General features: G+C 36.4%; 1 protein-coding gene across 2 annotated transcripts in view; it reads right to left on the bottom strand.

Moving 5' to 3' along the window:
* The window catches only part of LOC135127245 (transducin-like enhancer protein 4), a 243,895-nt gene that overhangs the window by 92,750 nt on the left and 131,761 nt on the right, over positions 1–19,384 (bottom strand). For both annotated transcript variants that reach the window (XM_064053667.1, XM_064053668.1), the window contains exon 5: positions 6,574–6,711. In XM_064053667.1, coding sequence (XP_063909737.1) covers positions 6,574–6,711 — 138 coding nt within the window. The remainder of the gene's footprint in view (positions 1–6,573; positions 6,712–19,384) is intronic.

The raw sequence follows: 19,384 nt of genomic DNA, 5'->3' as shown, positions 1-19,384 counted from the left end.
GTGGTCTGGATAAGACGTCCGCAAAGCTCGACCACGTGCGCTCAAGTTCCTCCACGCTTCCCAAAGCCTCCCTTGGGGCGGACGAGCTTAAAGGACTGTGTTCAACCCCTCACGGAGAATTCCCGCTTCCGTTTCCTGTGCCGCCACCTTAATGGACACAGACTGATTGTTTTACCCTCTGAAACCATCGTCTCGTAAAGCGGAATGTTTTTGTGTGCAACTATCTCCTTTTACGAGCTGTGAGGAACGACGCTCGTTCAACGTAATTCTTATGTCTTCGCTCCGGTTTTTACATCCAGGATTGATAGTGTTCGAGTGGTAAGTTTCGGGCGGCGAGTTTATGGCGGTTTAGGGTAATTTAATCAGGGGGCCAGTCGAGCGCAGCGAGCCGCGCTCGGATTTCGGAACGCATCTATTATTAGAAGAAAGACCGCGACGTCGATACTTGTCTTGGATTTATTTCGGTATTTGAGACGTACGTCACGGATCGGGGATAAATTGATACAATTTGATTCACGATAACCTTTATTGGCATCTGCATTCGGTAAGTAATTCGAATAAAGTAAAATCGGATACCAAACGAGGTTTGTTACGTTCATGTCGGTGGGTAGATCAATGGCAGCAGACGGAATTGAAAAATGCGGGGGCGTGTGTGGCGAATCTTTACAAGTACGAATTGGGAGTTAAAACCGCGTTTTGAGCAAATTGTTTGCGGAATGGAAACTGATTCGTTCTGCTTTTGACGATGTGTGCCGGTGTTGTTCGCCGAAAAATGTATTCAACAATAAAGAGCTCTGTGGAGGAAACTACCCGTAATTGTTGTTTGTGTAAGGAGGGCCGGAATGGCCTTTTTGTCGAACGAAAATGATCGAAGAGCAAACACGCGTTATTATAGACTATAGAGCAAGCGATGCTTGTTTACCGGTGAAAATATGGAACAAACACGGGTTAAATCTAGCAAATTTGTTAACAACCTAAACATCAATACATCAAGAGTAAAAGCACCCTTGAAAAAATTGGTTTCATGTTTTAGACAAAACTTCCTTCACATTTTGATTTTGATTTTTTTGCGAAAATTTGGCAAAAACTCAAAGCGGATTCATAAACCACAACTATTTATAAAATTTTAACGAATTTAGCACGCAATTCATTTGATTATGTACATGATTGTCACTTTTAGATCTTCAATTGTACCCAGTGATTGTTTAAAAATTGTGCATTTCTAAGTCGGAGGCAAAAAATAATGTAAACGGTTGACTAAAATTTCCCTAGCGAGTTCAAACTTTTTTGAGCTGTATGAGCTGTTGCGGTGTCATGCTGAAAATATTAATTCCACAACTGTTGTTCAGGATCAAGCTAGTCAATATTCTGCAGATTGTTCTGATATCTCGTAGTTGTAACTTCCTCTTCGAATAAAATAAGCCCAAATAATCGTCACGAAATTCCTAAGAACAGGGTCGGACTTCATACACCCATTCACCATTCTTGTGCTGGCCCTTACGATAGTAAGCATGATTTTCTTAACCACAAGTGCCTGAGTATGTCATTTTATAAAATTTCATTAAAAGTTACTACTTTATATTCTGGAGATGATGTCATCCCATGAATGCTGGGGATGAGGACAAATTTTTGTCAGTGTTTTACCATCCGTTCGTTTCGCTTTGAGTTGTGATCAAAAATCTACAAGAAATTACCATCTGAAACATGTTTTTAAGTATAGAAAGAAAAAAAAAAGATTAAACCCCGCCCACCCGCCCTGATTTCAGTTGTGACGAATTTTTCACCAAAACATGTTAAGTATTATCATACTGTTGAAAATAGACCATTTTGAGAAAAAGGAGACTCTGTCATCCCCCCTCCCCCTACTATGTCAACAACAACATGGTAATTTCTTGTAGAAAAATAAGGATTTTTCAATTAAGCTCCGCCCCATTGATTCACGACGAATAAAAAAAATTATCACAATTGAGACAGGGCGGGCGGGCGGGGCTTACATTTTGTCCTTTTTTCTTAATATACGTAGTCTTCTTGTCACAACGAAAAACTTAAAATATGTTTAGAATGGTAAATTTTATCCCCCACACTTCTCTAAAAATTTACCATTTTAAACATGTTTTCAGTTTCTTGTCGTGAACTGAAAACCACTTATATATATATATATATATTAAAAAAAGAAAATAAAGATGAAACCCCGCCCACCCACCCTGATCTCAATTGTGATGAATTTTTCATCAAAATATGTTTTAAGTATTATCACATTTTTGAAAACAGACCATTGGATTCACGACGAATAAAAAAATCATCACATTTGAGATAGGGCGGGTGGGCGGGGCTTACATTTTGCCTTTTTTTCTTAATATACGTAGTCTTCTTGTTACAACGAAAAACTTAAAAAATGATTAAAATGGTAAATTCTATCCCCCATACTTCTCTACAAATTTACCATTTTAAATATGTTTTCAGTTTTTTGTCGTGAATTGAAAACCACTTATATACTAAGAAAAGAAAATAAAGAAGAAAACCCCGCCCACCCACCCTGATTTCAATTGTGATGATTTTTTTACCAAAATATGTTTGAATTGAATTGAATTGAATTGAATTGAATTAACTTTATTGGTGTATAGGACATAAAACATGTTTAACACAAGTCACAAATACCATTAATATGTTTTAAGTATTATCAAATTTTTGAAAACAAACCATTTTGAGAAAAACGAGACTGTGTAATCTCTCCCTCACCTATTATGTCAACAACAAGAAAACATGTTTCAATGTAGAGAAATAAGTTTTTTGCAATTAAGCTCCGCCCCCTTGGTTCACGACCAATAAAAAATCATCACAACTGAGACAGGGCGGGTGGCCGGGGCTTTCATTTTCCATTTTTTTCTAACCATACGTAGTCTTCTTGTCACAACGAGAAGATTAAAACATGTTTAAAATGATACACTTTTGTAGAGAAATATGAAGTTTGAAGTTACGCTCCGCCTTTCGGACAGACAACGAATAAAAAATTCATCATGATTGAGAACGAAACATGGGTGGAGCTTTCTTTTTTACTTAGTACATTTAGCTTTCTTTGAACAACACGATTACTGAAGAATATGTTTCACATGGTAATTTCTCGTAGAAAAATAAGGATTTTGCTGTTAAGCTCCGCCCCCCCCTTGCGCAAAGAAAAATCGTCACAACTGAAGCAGGGTGGGTGGGTGGGGCTTATGATTTGCCTTTGTTTTTTCTTAATATGCATAATGTTGCACATTCTTCACAACAAGGGACTGAAAATATGTTTAAAATGGTAAATTTTATCCCCCACACATCTCTACAAATTTACTACTTTACAAATGAGTTCGGTTTCTTATCGTGAATAGAAAAGTACTTATATATATTAAGAAAAGAAAAAAAAAATCCCGCCCATATTGTTCAAAATAGACCATTTTGAGAAAAAGGAGGCTGTGTAATCCCCCCTCCCCTATTATGTCAACAAGAACAAAACATGTTTTACGTGGTAATTTCTTGTAAAGAAATACGGATTTTGCAATTAAGCCCCGCCCCCTTGGTTCACGACTAATAAAAAATATCGTCACAATTGCGATAGGGCGGGTGGGCGGGGCTTAGATTTTGCCTTTTTTTTTCTTAATATGCGCAGTCTTTTTGTCAAACGAGAAACGTACAACATGTTTAAAATGACATTACATTTTTGTACGGAAATATGAATTTTGCCTTTCGGACCGACAACGAATGAAAAATTCATCATGACTGAGATCGGGACGTGGGTGGGGCTTATCTTTTGGCGCTTTTTTTAGTTTTCTTTAAACAACACGATAACTTAAGAACATGTTTCACATGATAATTTCTCGTAGAAAAATAAGGATTTTGCTATTAAGCTCCGCCCTTCGGCTTACGACGAATAAAAAAAATCATCCGAATTGAGATAGGGCGGGTGGGCGGGGCTTATATTTTGCCTTTTTTTTTTAAATATATAAAGCCATTTTTTCGTAACAAGAAACTTAAAACATGGCTAAAATGATACATTTTTGCAAGGAAATATGGATTTTGCAATTATGGGGCGAAGCCTAATGCCAAAATCGATATTTCCTTGTGCAAATTTTCCATTTTAAACATGTTTTAAGACAAAACGTCAGCCCGCCCACCCGCCCTGTCTCATTTGTGATGATCTTTTATATTCACCATAAACTAAGGGGGCGGAGCTTAACTGGAAAATACTTATTTCTTTACAAGAAATTAAAAACGTTATCTTGAGTATCGTGTTGGCCAAAGAATACTATATATGTTAAGAAAAACGGGGCAAAATAATAACCCCCGCCCACCCACCCCATCTCAATTGGTGGGTGGATGGGGCTTATCATTTGCCTTTGTTTTTTCTTAATATATAGATCCTCTTCACAACATGAGACTGAAAACATGTTTAACATGGTAAATTTTATCCCCCATACTACTCTACAAATTTACCATTTTAAACATGTTTTCAGGTTTTCGTCGTGAATAGAAAACTACTTATATTAAGAAAAAAAGGCGAAATACAAACCCCGCCCACCCGCCCTCATCTCAATTGTGACGACTTTTTTTATTCGTCGTGAATCGGGGGGTGGGGCTTAATTGCAAAATCTTATTTCTCTGTAAGAAACTACCATGTGAAACATGTTTTTAAGAATTATGTTGTTGAAAGAAAACTATGTACTTATCTCATGAAAAAAAAGTTAAAAATAGGCCCCACCCACCCGCCCTAATCTCAATTGTGATGAATTGTTCATTTGTCGTCCGACCGAGGGGCAGAGCTTAATTGTAAAATTTATGTTTCCCGACAAAAATTTCCCATCTTAAACACGTTTTAAATAGAAGATTACGTATATGCAGAAAAAAGGCAAAATTTAAGCCCCGCCCAATTGTAATCTTGTGTTTTTTGATTTTTTGTTCACTTTATTGTATAGCAAGAAACTTAAAAAATGTTTCGGATGAATGTGACAACAGTGACTAATTTTTCACGTTTTTTATCTATCTATCTAAAATTATATTTTCATTTGTAAATTCACGTCAAATTGACGTAAGAATTTTTTTTCGAACTTGGACTTGTGAACTTAATAATGTACCGTACAGTTGGTGTTTAACGTGTCATGCATGAGTAAGACAAAATTTTTAATAATTTTTGAAATATGACGTAATAAAGTTCCAAAAAATGCATTTTTAAAATCATCAATATTCAATATCAAAGAAATAATTTGGTTTACTATGAAATTTTAATATATAAAAATAAAAAAAGAAAAAGTAAGATTCATGTATCACAGACAACATTGACAAATCAAAGTTAAACATTTTTTGGTTGTATTCAAAATTGTAAATCCTCCCCAATTTTTGCGCGCCTTCATCTTGTCTGTGTTCAAAAACCTTTATGAAAAATGTCATTTTTCAACTATATTTCTCTGAAATTGTGCAAAAAACAAAGCTCTATTTCTATCAGAAGTAAAAACGTTGACATTGTTTGGGCGAGCGGAGCGAGCTGTATTTATTAAACTTGTCCCTAAGCCAATACCATAATTACATCTAAAGGGGCCGTTGTAATTTTTCCCTGAGACTATGAGCTACACTTAAAAAATTTTAACCGAAAATCTGTGAATATTTCGACCTTCACATTGATTGTTTGCCTCTACAAACATTAGCGATATTGAAAAATCCCACTGTCAAACAAATATTGACACCACGCCGATTATCAGACATCAACCCCTCCTTTAAGATAGATAGAAATAAATAAATATATTCCAAAATAATTTAGTTTTCCTTGATACAAATTTATATTTCTTCTATGCTTCCAGATGTACCAAATTGTTTAAAAATTGTTCTGTAGAAGTTTCAATAATTAAGATTCTGACGTGGGTTTTCCTTGGGAATACCTTAGCGATGATGTGAGGTCCCAGTGTCAAGCAAATATTGACATTGGGCCGTTTTTCAGGAGTCGAGCTGGCATTTCAGCCAGATTAAAGTAGTTGTAAAACTATAGATTGTTTGGCAAATATTCGCCCGTATAATGAGCGATGTGCTAAACATCCATTTTAGCGCCTACATGCAATCTAAACAATGTTTACTGACTCCTCCGCCGTCGAGAAACCCACAATGAGTATAACGAATTAAGACAATTAGCGGTTTAGCTTTGAAATGTTCACCCCCAGTAGGAACAACTGTGTTAAAATATAAGTTGTGAGCAAGAACGTCGCTACCAGAAAATCGCCCAAAACTGTTAATTAGCTGCCGTTGTATTAATCCACCACGAAGTCAAGTAGTTCGAAAAAACCCACACTTGGTAATTCGTGTTTGCTTACCAGTTCCTTGAAATATAGGTTAGGTTTATGTTTAAGTAAACACACAAGCAGTAAACTTAAAGTACAAACAAACATAGCAGCTTTGCTTAAAATGTATTTTCTATTTACTATTCCTTTTTATTGTACGTTTGTTCTTCTTATAAACACTGGCAATTTGTTGAACAAATACTGTCCCTTTTACCCGAAAAACTTATTGGCCTGCTTTCAGAAGAACAAAGCGCACAATCCAACAAATACTTACTCCGATTATGGCATTGAGTTCTGTCATGGTAACTTGTTTAGCTCTTTCAACAGCCGTCGCGACTTGCTGCTGATGCTCTTGTGACAAGAAAGGGAGTATTTGTGCAATGATGGCGTTCAGTCTCTTCGCGATTTCAGTCTGGAAAAAAGAAAACACTCTAAATTGGATTCGCTCCGGAAAAAGGGTGAATTAAAGGATTAATACGGGGAATGTCAACACATTTATATCATTCAAAGTCGATGATGCCTCTGGACTTTGAGCCTCGATCCTTGAAAAATAAATACGAGCCGCTATTGTAACTTTTTATACTTTTTCCCCGACTCCGAGCTTTCGCTGACGAGTGTTTACTTAGCTTTGTACAAACATTGTGTTCTCTGTTTGTTTTTCCAGTCCAGTGCAAGTCTGATTCCGCGTTTACAATATGCTGCTGTGCTGATATAATTGACAATTAGCCTCGTGATGCCATGAAACATTTATTTCGATGCAAATGTTTTGCGCGGATCAACAAATGTTCACTTCCATTGTCAAAACGAACTTCCATTTTTAAGCCGCAGCAGACCATCACGTTTTATAATCCCAGTCAAGGGGGTGTCTGCGACAGTTTTAGCGAAAATATCGGTAAAAAAATCAGTATCATTTCGTTTCTAAAATTAAAAATTCTAGTACTCTAATTAAAAAAGGCGTCGAGGTGACCCCACTCCGCCGGTTCAAAAACCGCGGAATCCGCCATTATCCATCACCTCGATCCGCTCCGGCTAGATTATGTCAAACTGTTTGGGGGAAGTACATATGTTAATGTTAATATGACCACAAGCCGCATCGAGCGGCCAACCACACTGTGACGTCATTGTTGTCGCGGTTGGCCATCAGAACCACATGCCATCCTGGTCCCCTTAACCGCCTCCGCTGCAACTACGGAATACATGATGCGTATCGGAAATGCGCTATTTCAACATTAATTGAATTGATTAGCCGCAAATAAATTACGAAACTGGTTTCGACCGACGTTGCAGATGCAGACGTCACTTTTATAGACGTCGTTAATTTTTCAGGGAGCCATTAATCAACAGTCCGTTCCAATTATACAGCTTCGAGCGATGATTATGCTGGAACTGGCATTAAAAGTCATGCTGCGAGATTGCTAATGGTGGGAAAGTTTGGCTGGGGTGTATTGTTGGTTGCGTGAGTTTTTTGGACGCCAAGTCGGCGGTTTCGTGAACGGAAATGATATACGCCGTATCAAGTCGGGTCCGAGTCACATCGCTCGCGTCCTAATAACAGCCGTCATTCTATATGACCAAATATTGACACTCCGTGGTCGGTACACATTCTGCCGTCCCCTTCCTCGCTTTTCCAGCTAGCAACCCTGAACAAACTACCGGCTGCAGTTCTATTGGGTAAATTATTTGAGTTGCTGAACTAACAAAACTAACGGGCCCGTGTTTACCCTCAGTATTATCTGTGATGAAAATGTGGCTCGTTTATCCACAAACAACCGAACTACGACGCTTCGCCCCGTCTCTCTCACCTGTCATCCCGTCTCCCAAAAAGAATTAATTACACGAATGCGCCGTGGGCGTGCGGGAATCCGGGATTATGCGCCTTAATAGACGATTAAAGAGAAGACGTTCGTCTCCTCCTGCTAATTCCGGACATGAAGATATCATGGTCGATCGAGTGGGTGGAACCCAGCTTTTGACGTTCGATATACGGGTTCTTATCTGGCGACGACAACACGGAGGGTCGCACCGGCAGACCCCCTTCCAAAGCCCTTCGCCCTTTCCTGCTGCTTCCCGAGCAACCCACTTGATCCGATAAAACCTGACAAACATATCAAGATTTCCTTTCGCACCAAGCACGTTCGGAGTTCCTTCAACGGCGTCATCAAAACCGGATTTACACCGGGAAAGGAGCTTTTATTTCATACCGAGCGAATAAGGATGCTTCGAGGGCTGATTTATGGATCGGGGCGCTGAAATTTGCCGGATAATAACGAAAATAATCCACCAGACGACAAAATCTCACCCGACACACTCACAAATTAGTGACGGAATGTGTAATCCCTCACCACTCCAATTCAAAAAGCAAGCGCCAGCTGCAACAATTTTCGCTTCATCCCCTATTTGCATCTCGGCGTGTCGTCTCGAACATCTCCAAATTAAAACGGGAATTTCTGCACCGAAAATGCTATACATGCATGACAATTCTCACGAGATAGCTCGGGAAGAAACATGAGTCTGGGAGCATAAAAAGCTGACACAACATCCCGGTGGACTGTTCAGGGAAACGCCGTTCCTTTCGAGTGCACGGAATCGATCTTTCCGTGCTTTTTATCTTTGTCATGATGAGATCCCAAGTGCTTGGATTCGAATTCTGTGTGTACTGATTGATATCTCGGCTTAATTTAATATAGGGGCTGCTCTGGCAGTCATCCCGTTTTGTTTTTCATGCCATTATAGCTTAAGGAGTCGGAGCTGGGTGACACCTCCATCTGCAGAATTTAGAACTGATAATAATAGGTATTCTTAAATACAATTAAGAGATTTGCTTTTATGGTTTAATTACAAGATCATTGATGAAGATAATGAATAGTAGTGGCTTAGGATTGGCTCCCTGTGGTACTCCACTTGGTGAAAAAAATTCACGACCTAAACTAATTTGCTGATGACAACAATAAATTTTAGTAGGTTTATAGATCATAGAGTGCCGAGTCCATGAAAGGATTAAATTACAGCGACTACTGGGCAATCGCTCCCGAGAGGCTTCAGCGCCGGGCAATGATTTTTCATTTCGCCAGCACTCGTTTTAATGCCCTATCATCTGAAAACACATCCCGCCGCTTTATGGCACAACACTCACTGTCAACTCTAGTCTTGAATTTTATTTTCGGTTTGCCATTTCCGGATCCGTTTTTTTCCGGAAGCTCCTCATTGTTCTTTCCCCGTCGCTTTCCATTCGCTGCAATTGCTTAATGATTCGCTTCTGGTCTCCTTGAAAACATGCAAATGGCGGTGGCGTCGCCCACAGTCCGGACGCTTAATGCTCGGAAGGTCGTGCGAAAATACGTAAAACTATGTTTTACAGTAAAATCTGGTCCGACCAAGCGAGAGGGGAACTCTAATTGAGATTTTAATTACTCTTGCTTAAGCTCACACCGCGATCCGGCCTGTAATTGGCTGTCTAATTATCATGCAACTCTGGTAGCGCACTCAGCGACTTCCACAGAGCTGAAACCGCCTCGGAGCGGGTTTATTTTTTCGCTCTTCCGCTATCAAAGAAGACTGTTTACAGCGAATAAGCGAGCTCGTTAGCTGATTCTTGCGATCAACAAACGCACTGCATAATTTATGGAGAGTTCTCGTTTTTCACAACTAACTACAACTTAACTAGTTGCCGTAAATCAAAGGATCGCGGATAATACTTTTCGCACGTAGGGCGGGCTGGAGTGGAGGAAATTCGCGCAAACAACTTCAAAGGCCGGTAATCACCGTACAACCCGATTTTCTGGCTTTATCCTGTATGTGTATGTGTGGTGGACAAGTCATTCCAAGATATCACCTGAGCTTCCTATTAAGGCTTGCGTCTGATTTTTGACAAATTTTTTGACCACTTTAAATGGACACATTCATGTTACTACGAAGAAAAGTGTCAGATTTTTTATGATACCATTTATAAGTGTAAAAAATCCGCAACTGCGGTAAACAACTCCAAAAACCTTGATCTAAAACTAAATTGTGGAACTTTTAAACCAGGAAAAAAAGTATTTATGGAGTTATGGAAAGCCGCAAAGAGGAGGCGGAGAAGCCTAATACCTGCCTGATGTTCGTGCATCTATCTTAGTCTCTAAAATGTTAAGAAATGCGAGCACTCTTTAACCCGTAGAGTGTATCAAACGAAGACAGAAACAGAAACATACTAGATGTTGCAACTGGTACAGTTTTACATCTTGCCAAAAAAGAATTATATTGTAGGGATGCTATGTTGAAATTCAGACAGAATTTCAACAGAATTCAGAAGAATTTGTAGTCATAATTATTACAAGACTAAAAAAAGTGTTGTAATTTTCTAAATTAATATAAAGCTATTTTATTCAGGTCATTGATCACAATCAATCCAGTTATTGCAATAAATTAATGCATGTTATTATTATTGCCAACAGGTTTTAATTTTCATAATATGGAATTGAAAGAAAAAAAAATGGTAGAAAGTTATTTCTAGAGAACTTCCCTTGCTTCTGAAGTACAGTCCAACAAATACAGCTTCTCCGAAAAATTATAAAGTTTGATTTTGTGGAATTTTACTTTTTCGTGATAAGCTCTATGAAGCAAAAACAAAGGTGCTAGTCACAGTGTAATAGAAAACCCCCCCGAAGAGGTTTCACAATGTTAAAAAATACATTTGGAGCCTCCGAGAAGGTTTTACATTTTTAAAAAGGGCAGTTAGGACCCTCCAGGTTTCATATTGTTAAAAAAAGACAGTCGGAGCCCCCGAGAAGGTTTTACATATTTAAAAAAGACAGTTGGGACCCCCGAGAAGGTTTGAGATTGTTAAAAAAATACATTTGGGGCCCCTGAGGTTTCACATTTTTAAAAAAGACAGTTGGGACCCCCGAGAAGGTTTGCAATTGTTAAAAAAGACATTTCGAGCCCCCCAGAAGGTTTTACATATTCAAAAAAGACAGTTGGGACCCCGAGATGGTTTTACAATTCTAAATAAGATAGTTGGAACCCCCGAGACGGTTTGGCATTGTTAAAAAAATACATTTGGGGCCTCCGAGAAGGTTTTACATTTTTAAAAAAGACAGTTGGGACCCCCAAGACGTTTGGAGCCCCTGAGAAGGTTTTACATTAAAAAAAAAAACAGTTGGGACCCTCGAGGTTTCACATTGTTAAAAAAAATGAGAAGTTAAAAATCGAAAAGTTTAATGAATGGAAAAATTGGAAATAAGAAAAAAATTATCGAAAAATTGGAAAATATGAAAATTGTAAAATCGAAAAATTATACAATTGTTAAAACTGGAAAGTCGAAAACTACAACATTGAAAGATCGAAAAATTGAAAAATTAAAAACAAGGAATCCACAATTTTTCGTTTTTTCAACATTATTTTTTAAAATTTTTTAATTTCCGTTTTCCAGATTTTTAAAATTTTGCGTTCCTTCAATTTTTCAAATTCTTGATTTCCAAATTCTAAAAATTTAAACACGAGCAAACTAAAAATCAAGAAACTTAAAATTCGTAAAAAAAATAAACGGAACATCGAAAAGTAGAAAAAACGAATTGGAACAAAAATTCGAAAAACCAACAATTATAAAATTGTAACTTTGGAAGATCGAAAAATTAAATATCGAGAGTGAAATTCAATTTTTCAATTTCTCGATTCCCAAAATTTTCAAATTCTTATTTTGTCAATTTTTTGATTTGCAATTTTTCGGTATTATAATTTTTAGATTTTTAGTTTCTCAATTTTTAATTTTTCAATTATTCAATTTTTCGTTTCTTGAAATTTTTAAATTTTTGATTTCCAATTTTCTAATTTTTCAAAATTTTTCTGTTATAATTTTTGTTTTTTTTTTTTTATTTTGGACTTTTCAGTTGTACAAGTCTGCGATTTTTCCATTTTTTTTATTCGAAAAGTTGGAAAATGAAAAAACTAAAATATCGGAAATATCTGAAAAATAAAACGAAAAATTGGAAAACTGAAAAATTACGAATCGAAGGAAAATTGCAACACTAACAAACTCAAAATCGGAAACTTAAAATTAAAAAAAAAAAATAATCGGAACATGGAAAAGTAGGAAAAACGAATTGAAACAAAAAAAATTCATAAATTATAGAATTGTCAAAATGAAAAGTCGAAAAATTCTAGCTTTGGAAGATCGAAAAATTAAATGTCGAGAGAGAAATCAATTTCTCGTTTTCCAAAATGTTCAAATTCTTGTTTTGTCAATTTTTTGATTTCCAATTTTTCGTTATCATAATTTTTCGATTTTTAGTTTCTCAATTTGTAATTTTTCGACTTTTCAATTATTCCTTTCTTCAATTTTTCAGATTGTTGATTTCCAATTTTAAGATTTTTCAAAGTTTTTCTTACAATTTTTCGTATTTTTATTTTGAATTTTTCAATTGTACAATTTTGCGATTTTTCCATTTGCTGAGAAGGTTTCACTTTGTTAAAAAAAATACATTGGGGCCCCCGTGAAGGTTTTACATTTTTAAATAAGACATTTGGAGCCCCCGAGAAGGTTTTACATATTCAAAAAAGACAGTTGGGACCCCGAGAAGGTTTCACATTGTTAAAAAAATACATTTGGAGCCTTCGAGGTTTTACATTTTTGAAAGACAGTTGGGAGCCTCGAGTAGGTTTGGCATTGTTAAAAAAATACATTTGGGGCCCCTGAGAAGGTTTCACATTGTTAAAAAAAGACATTCACAGCCCCCGAGAAGATTTTACATTTTTAAAAAAGACAGTTGGGACCCTTGAGAAGGTTTGATATTGTTAAAAAAAGACAGTTAGGACCCTCGAGAAGGTTTCACATTGTGAAAAAAGACCTTTGAGGCCCCTGAGAAGGTTTTACATAAAAAAAAAACAGTTGGGACCCTCGAGGTTTCACATTGTTAAAAAAATACATTTGGGGTCCTTGAGAAGGATTTACATTTTAAAAAAAAACAGTTGGAACCCCCGACAAGTGGTCACATTGCTAAAAAAATACATTTGGGGGCCCCGAGAAGGTTTTACAGTTTCAAAAAAGACAGTTGGGACCCCGAGAAGGTTTTACAATTTTAAATAAGACAGTTGGGACCCTCGAGTAGGTTTGGCATTGTTAAAAAAATACATTTGGGGCCCCTGAGAAGGTTTCCCATTGTTAAAAAGAGACATTTGGGGCCCCTGAGAAGGTTTTACATTAAAAAAAAAAAAAAAAAAACAGTTGGGACCCTCGAGGTTTCACATTGTTAAAAAAAGACATTCACAGCCCCCGAGAAGATTTTACATTTTTAAAAAAGACAGTTGGGACCCCTGAGAAGGTTTGATATTGTTAAAAAAAGACAGTTAGGACCCTCGAGAAGGTTTCACATTGTGAAAAAAGACCTTTGAGGCCCCTGAGAAGGCTTTACATAAAAAAAAACCAGTTGGGACCCTCGAGGTTTCACATTGTTAAAAAAATACATTTGGGGTCCTTGAGAAGGTTTTACAGTTTCAAAAAAGACAGTTGGGACCCCGAGAAGATTTTACAATTTTAAATAAGACTGTTGGAACCCCCGAGAAGGTTTGGCATTGTTAAAAAAATACATTTGGGGGCCCCGAGAAGGTTTTACATTTTTAAAAAAGACAGTTGGGAGCCTCGAGAATGTTTCACGTTATTAAAAAAAAGACAGTTGGGACCCCCGAAAAGGTTTTACATTAAAAAAAAGCATTGGGACCCTCGAGAAGTTTTCACATTGTAAAATAAAGAGGGCCATATTCTCACCTTTTCGCAAAAGTGGGGAAATTTTCAGTGGCGGTTCATGACTTTTTGAAATGGGACACATGCCTTTGGTCAAAATTTTGCGTTGATGGCATCTAAAAGTTCATTTTGGACACTTTTAGAGGTTCCTTTGAAAACGGTTGCTCTTTCAAATGATCTGATAAAGCAGAGTTCAAATCAGCCCTAAAATCAATCAGACCTCGAAATATACCTGGATTTTGTGATTCCCTACTTTCGTCATGCACAGTATCAATCGGCGTAATATATGGCGATTTTTGTCGACCCTTGCGTTATGTGCCCGAATATTATTAATACACTGCCCCCAAAATTAACGCAAAATTTTAAAAATGTATTTTGCACAAGTGGAAATCGTACGTATGAACTGGCCTGCACGAAGTCCGAACCTCAATCCCATCGAGCATTTATGGGACATAGTGGGAAAAAGAATTAAATCATTACAGCACCCTCCTACTACCCTCCCAGAGCTAACACTTAGATTGACGTGTTACGTCTAGTAAAATATCTATGAAAGTCACTTATTTTGCCAAGAACACTTTTTTTTATTAATAGAAGGGGGGCGATTTTTTATTAAATATTCAACCGAATTCATTATTTTTATTTAAAATCAAACAATTTCACTCACGCAGAATGAAAATTCAAACCCGCAAATGAGTTATTGCTGCTGGGCACTGTAGGAACTGGACCCGATTCCAGTCCAATATCGCGACTGGACGCACGGTGGCCATGGCAACTGTGTAAACAAAACGTCTAAATTAGCCATGATTTGGTCTCTTCATTAGCAACATATCATATATCCAAGACATAACATTTTTAGATGTAGGTTTTGGTACATTTGATACAAGTGGAGCGAGATAAAAAAATTAGTTTTGATAATTACGACGCAAATTTCCGGATAATTTTTTAAATATTGAAAATTAGTATTTTGCTATGTCCAGTGTGTTTATAAACTTAATGCATTAATATTTTTTATCGATGATTTGAAGTTTTTACTCTGAATTTTGACCACAGTTCTCACCTGTGACGTTTGAATGGCAAGCGTTCTGAACATGATGGACCCACGCCATTTAAAAAAATTCTTATGCGCTCGGGCGTTTTAAAACCCGGCGGAAAAATCCGGAGGGTCGGGTTGTTAATTTCCAAAACCGGATCCAAAGTTGAATAACGTGTTGGTGGGTAATCCGTGGTCTCATCTGGATTAAGTCCAATATTAGCACTAGCAATAACAGTAACCAAGGAGACCGCACATAGCAATCGTTTCCGATTCGGAATTAGAGCCTGTTTATTTAACGTCTGTTTGAAAAGGCGTTGAATGATGATAGCTCTCTTCATTGCATTTGGTTCACTGTGTACCTTGTCTCGAATATCCTCCACTCTAGGGCTCTTAATGTCGTTCACTTTTTCTGTCGTTAATTTCCAACGACTAATAAAACTCGGCGGCTGTTTGCTCCTACGCCATTTCATGACGTGTGCTCGGTCGCAAGACTCGCTGGTGGCAACAGAAATTCGTTTGTATGTAAATGAAAGCGCGTGAAATTTGAATATTAAAAAAAAGGGGGGGTTAGTGTTTTGGGAGGTTGCAGCGGCTGACAATTGCTCTTGTTGTCTTGTTGGACTAAATCGTCGTTCCGCTTTGTGGTACAAAGCGGATTTTTCCACGTAATGAATAAAGATAAATGACCGAACATTTTGTGTTGGCATATTGGGTTATTACAAAATCTACCTAGTGTAATGATGTTCGTGATTAAATCGAGAACAATGGACATTGTTTCGCAAACAAGCGACAATTAACCAGTACGAATGTAAATAACGCTTATATAATATTCACCGGGAGCTCTTCGGTTAGTCCTTTTTCCAGTACTTTCCCCGCGGCCGCGTTCGCTTTTCTTTTCCTAAACAACCCCCGCATTGATTTTTTCAATATCCTCCCCGAACAAAGCCCCGAGCCGACATGCAAACCGCGAAAGACGCGGATAATGCAGCCGCAGCCCTTTGGGTGTCGAATAAAACGGGGTAAAATCGCGAAATTTATTAAGTAAACTGTAGACGGGGTGTGTTTATAAAAGCTTAATTATAGCAGCGTAGCGTTGCCACCCGTTAACAAGCGGTTCAATTATCTAAGCTTTTAGTGCGTCGACAGCGTCGAGACGTCTGTTTGCACAGCGCGCCACTTCACAACCGCACGAAGAGTTCCACTCAAAGAAATTGGCAACATAAACAACACATAAATGCATGTACCGACGGCGCCGAGCCGTTTCCGAGATTGCATTTTTATACGGATTCATGGAGTGCCGGGCCGCATCGATTTCGCGTTTATTTGAATGGACGTAATGGGCCCGAAAATGGACCGAGTGGGAGGAGCAGATAAGGCGTAGGGGACGCAGGCGATTTTTCATTAAACGAGATCACGTACAAGGTTTACATGCGTCGTAAAGTGCACATTATCAGTACATGCACGATTGGAGAAAAACCGGTTTGGCGGCTCTTAAACCGGTTTGGCGACTCTCAAACCGGGTTGGCGTTTCTTCGAGTTGTTTGTGTAAGCGGTGCAGTGTAAATGCGGTTACATTAATTGACGACGACGGACGAAGCGCCGCTGGACGTCGGTTGTGGCGTCGAGGCGGCCGCGCATGTATAATTCAGCCGATCACCGTGGAGCAGATTAACTCGGCCGCAGCCCAGAACTTTATCTAATTACATCCATATATCTCCCCTGCGGTTTTGTCTTCGGCCGCCGCTGTTCTGTGGTAATTCTATTCTGTTTTGCTACACTATTTTAGTCATTGTTTTAGAACATACGTTTACCTCAATGCCGCCGGGAATTCTGGCTCCGGCAATCTCGTGAGTTGAGAATTATCGACGCTTATTAAGGGAAAGATACGCTCGACGTGGGTGCAGCTGAGGCGGTTTCGAGGTTCGGTTTCCGCGAAACGGAAAAATAAAAACCGAGCGATTTTTGAAATCAAATTTGATTGGAAAACCTTTACTGGAGCTAGAATCGGTTGTTACGTCTACAACTACGCCATCAATAACGGCTACAAGTCTACCATCAAGACCTGAAGATAAAATTGCCACAAGAAAATTATTACATGTGTTACTATCATTATTGTTATGTTAACAAAACCGCAAGTATTATATAAAGTTGCGACTAAGGATTTTTTAAATACCTTAATAACCTCGAAAGTTCAAAAGAATCTAACAGTGTTTTAACGTCATTCAAGTTCACCCCCATTTTTTATCCAAAGTCAGAAAATCACCTTACACCCAGCAATTTTTCAAATTTATTTTGGGGAGTGGACAGATAGAAGTCGCCTGGACTTTGTTATATGATGATGACGTCATCAATTTTTTAATGAAATAAAAATAATAGGTTTTGACATATCAAACCAATCACAACAGAGCACAATGGCGTTAAATTCAAATAATTAATTGTAATTTGTAGCCTGAGTTTTTTTAAATCAATTTTTGAGTTACTCCATTTTACGATTAAAATTTTGGATTTGCAATTTTTAGAATTTACCATTTTTCGACCAGCATGAGTTTTGAGTTCTAAATTTTTCAGTGTTTAGATGGTTTAAATTTTCAACTTTTAGATCTTATTATTTTTCAATTGTTCAGTTCCTCCGTCTTTTACTTTTCGAAATTTTTCGAGTTTTCAATTTTGTGGTTTTTCAAAATTTTCGAGTTGTTTCCCGATTTTTTGCAATTTTTTATTTCTTCAATATTACGGTTTTTAATTATTTGATTTTAAATTTTGGAATTTTTTGTTTCTTCAGTTTCTCGATATGTAATTTTTTTCCCAATTTGTAGATTTTTCGTGTTTTCAATTTGAAATCTTTAAATTTTTGGAATTTTCACTTCTTCAATTTTTCATTATTTCAATTTTTCGTTTTTCCCATTTTTGGATAATTCAACTTTTCAATCTTCCAATTTTTCGCTTCTCCGATTTCTCAATTCGCATTTTTTTATGTTCAAGATCAACAAGAACGTCTTTATTTTTGATTTTGAATTTTTCGTGTCAGAAGTTTGAAATTTTTTGTTACTTTATTTTTTTTTTATTTTGATTTTTAAATTTTCGATATTTTATTTTTTAGTTTCCCGATTTTATATTTTCAGACTTCATAATTTTAGGATCAATTGGTTTTTAATTTTTTTAATTTTTCGCTTCCTCAATTTTTCGATATGCAATTTTTTATTTTCAGGTGCGCTATTTTTAATTTTTCGTTTTATTAATTTTTGGTTTTTCCGGTTATTGATTTTCTAAGTTATCGATTTTTATTAACTTTTCGATTTTTAATATTTAAATTTTTCGTTTCTTCAATTTTTCAATAGTAATTTTTCTACTTTTCAATTTGTACACTTTTTGAGTATTAAATTTGAAATCTTGGAATTTTTTGATTTTTCGCTTAATCAATTTTAAGATATTATAATTTTTCATTATTTTAATTTCTTCATTATTTGGATTGTTCGTTTTTCCCATTTTTGGTTAATTCAGCTTTTCAATTTTCCAACATTTCGCATCTGCAATTTTCCTATTTGCAATTTTCTTTATTCTCAAGTTCTCTATCAAGGACGTCTCTATTTTTGATTTTTCAATTTTTCGTTTTCTCAATTTTTCCATTTTTAGATACTCGATTATACTGGATTTTTGGTTTCATCAGTATTTTTATTTTTAGTTTTTAGACTTTCAGTTTCCAGATATATTTTATTTTTTTGTTTCTCGATTTTATATTTTGTTAGATATAGATTTTAGATTTTCAGTTTTTGGTTTTTTCAATTGTTGGAAAATACCACTTTTCAATATTCCAGTTTTTCGATTTACAATTTTTTATTTTCAGTTCTCTATTTTTGATTTTTCGATTTTCCGATTTTTCAATTTTTCATAACTTCACCAATTTTTCTTTTCCTCCATTTTTCGTTTCTTCACTATTTCGATTTTATAATTTTTTTATTTTTTGTTTCTTTTTCTTTTTTTTTCATTTTTTCCTTTTTTCAATTTTGGATAATTCAACTTTACCAATTTCCCAATTTTTTGTTTCTCCAATTTTTGGTTTGACATTTTTTTAATTTTCAAATTCTCTAGTTTTGATTTTCCGATTTTTTTATTTTCCATATGTTAAATTTTTGGATTTGCAATCTATCCCTTTATCAATTTTTCGACTTTTCAGGTTCTCAACTTCTCAATTTTTCGATTCTTCACAAATTTCGACTTTCAATTTTTCGTTTCTTCATTATTTCAGTTTTCAATTTTTCGATTCTACAATTCTTTTACTTTTTAGTTTCTGGGTTTTTTTATTTTGCATTTTTTCAATTTTTGGACAATTCAAGT

The sequence above is a fragment of the Zophobas morio genome, unplaced genomic scaffold (genome assembly GCF_036711695.1).
Source record: "Zophobas morio isolate AGI-343-1 ecotype UQ-CSIRO unplaced genomic scaffold, CSIRO_AGI_Zmor_V1 ptg000011l, whole genome shotgun sequence".
Classification (NCBI taxonomy): domain Eukaryota; kingdom Metazoa; phylum Arthropoda; class Insecta; order Coleoptera; family Tenebrionidae; genus Zophobas; species Zophobas morio.
Note: the sequence above shows the minus strand (reverse complement) of the source record. Positions and strands in the feature narration are given on the sequence as shown.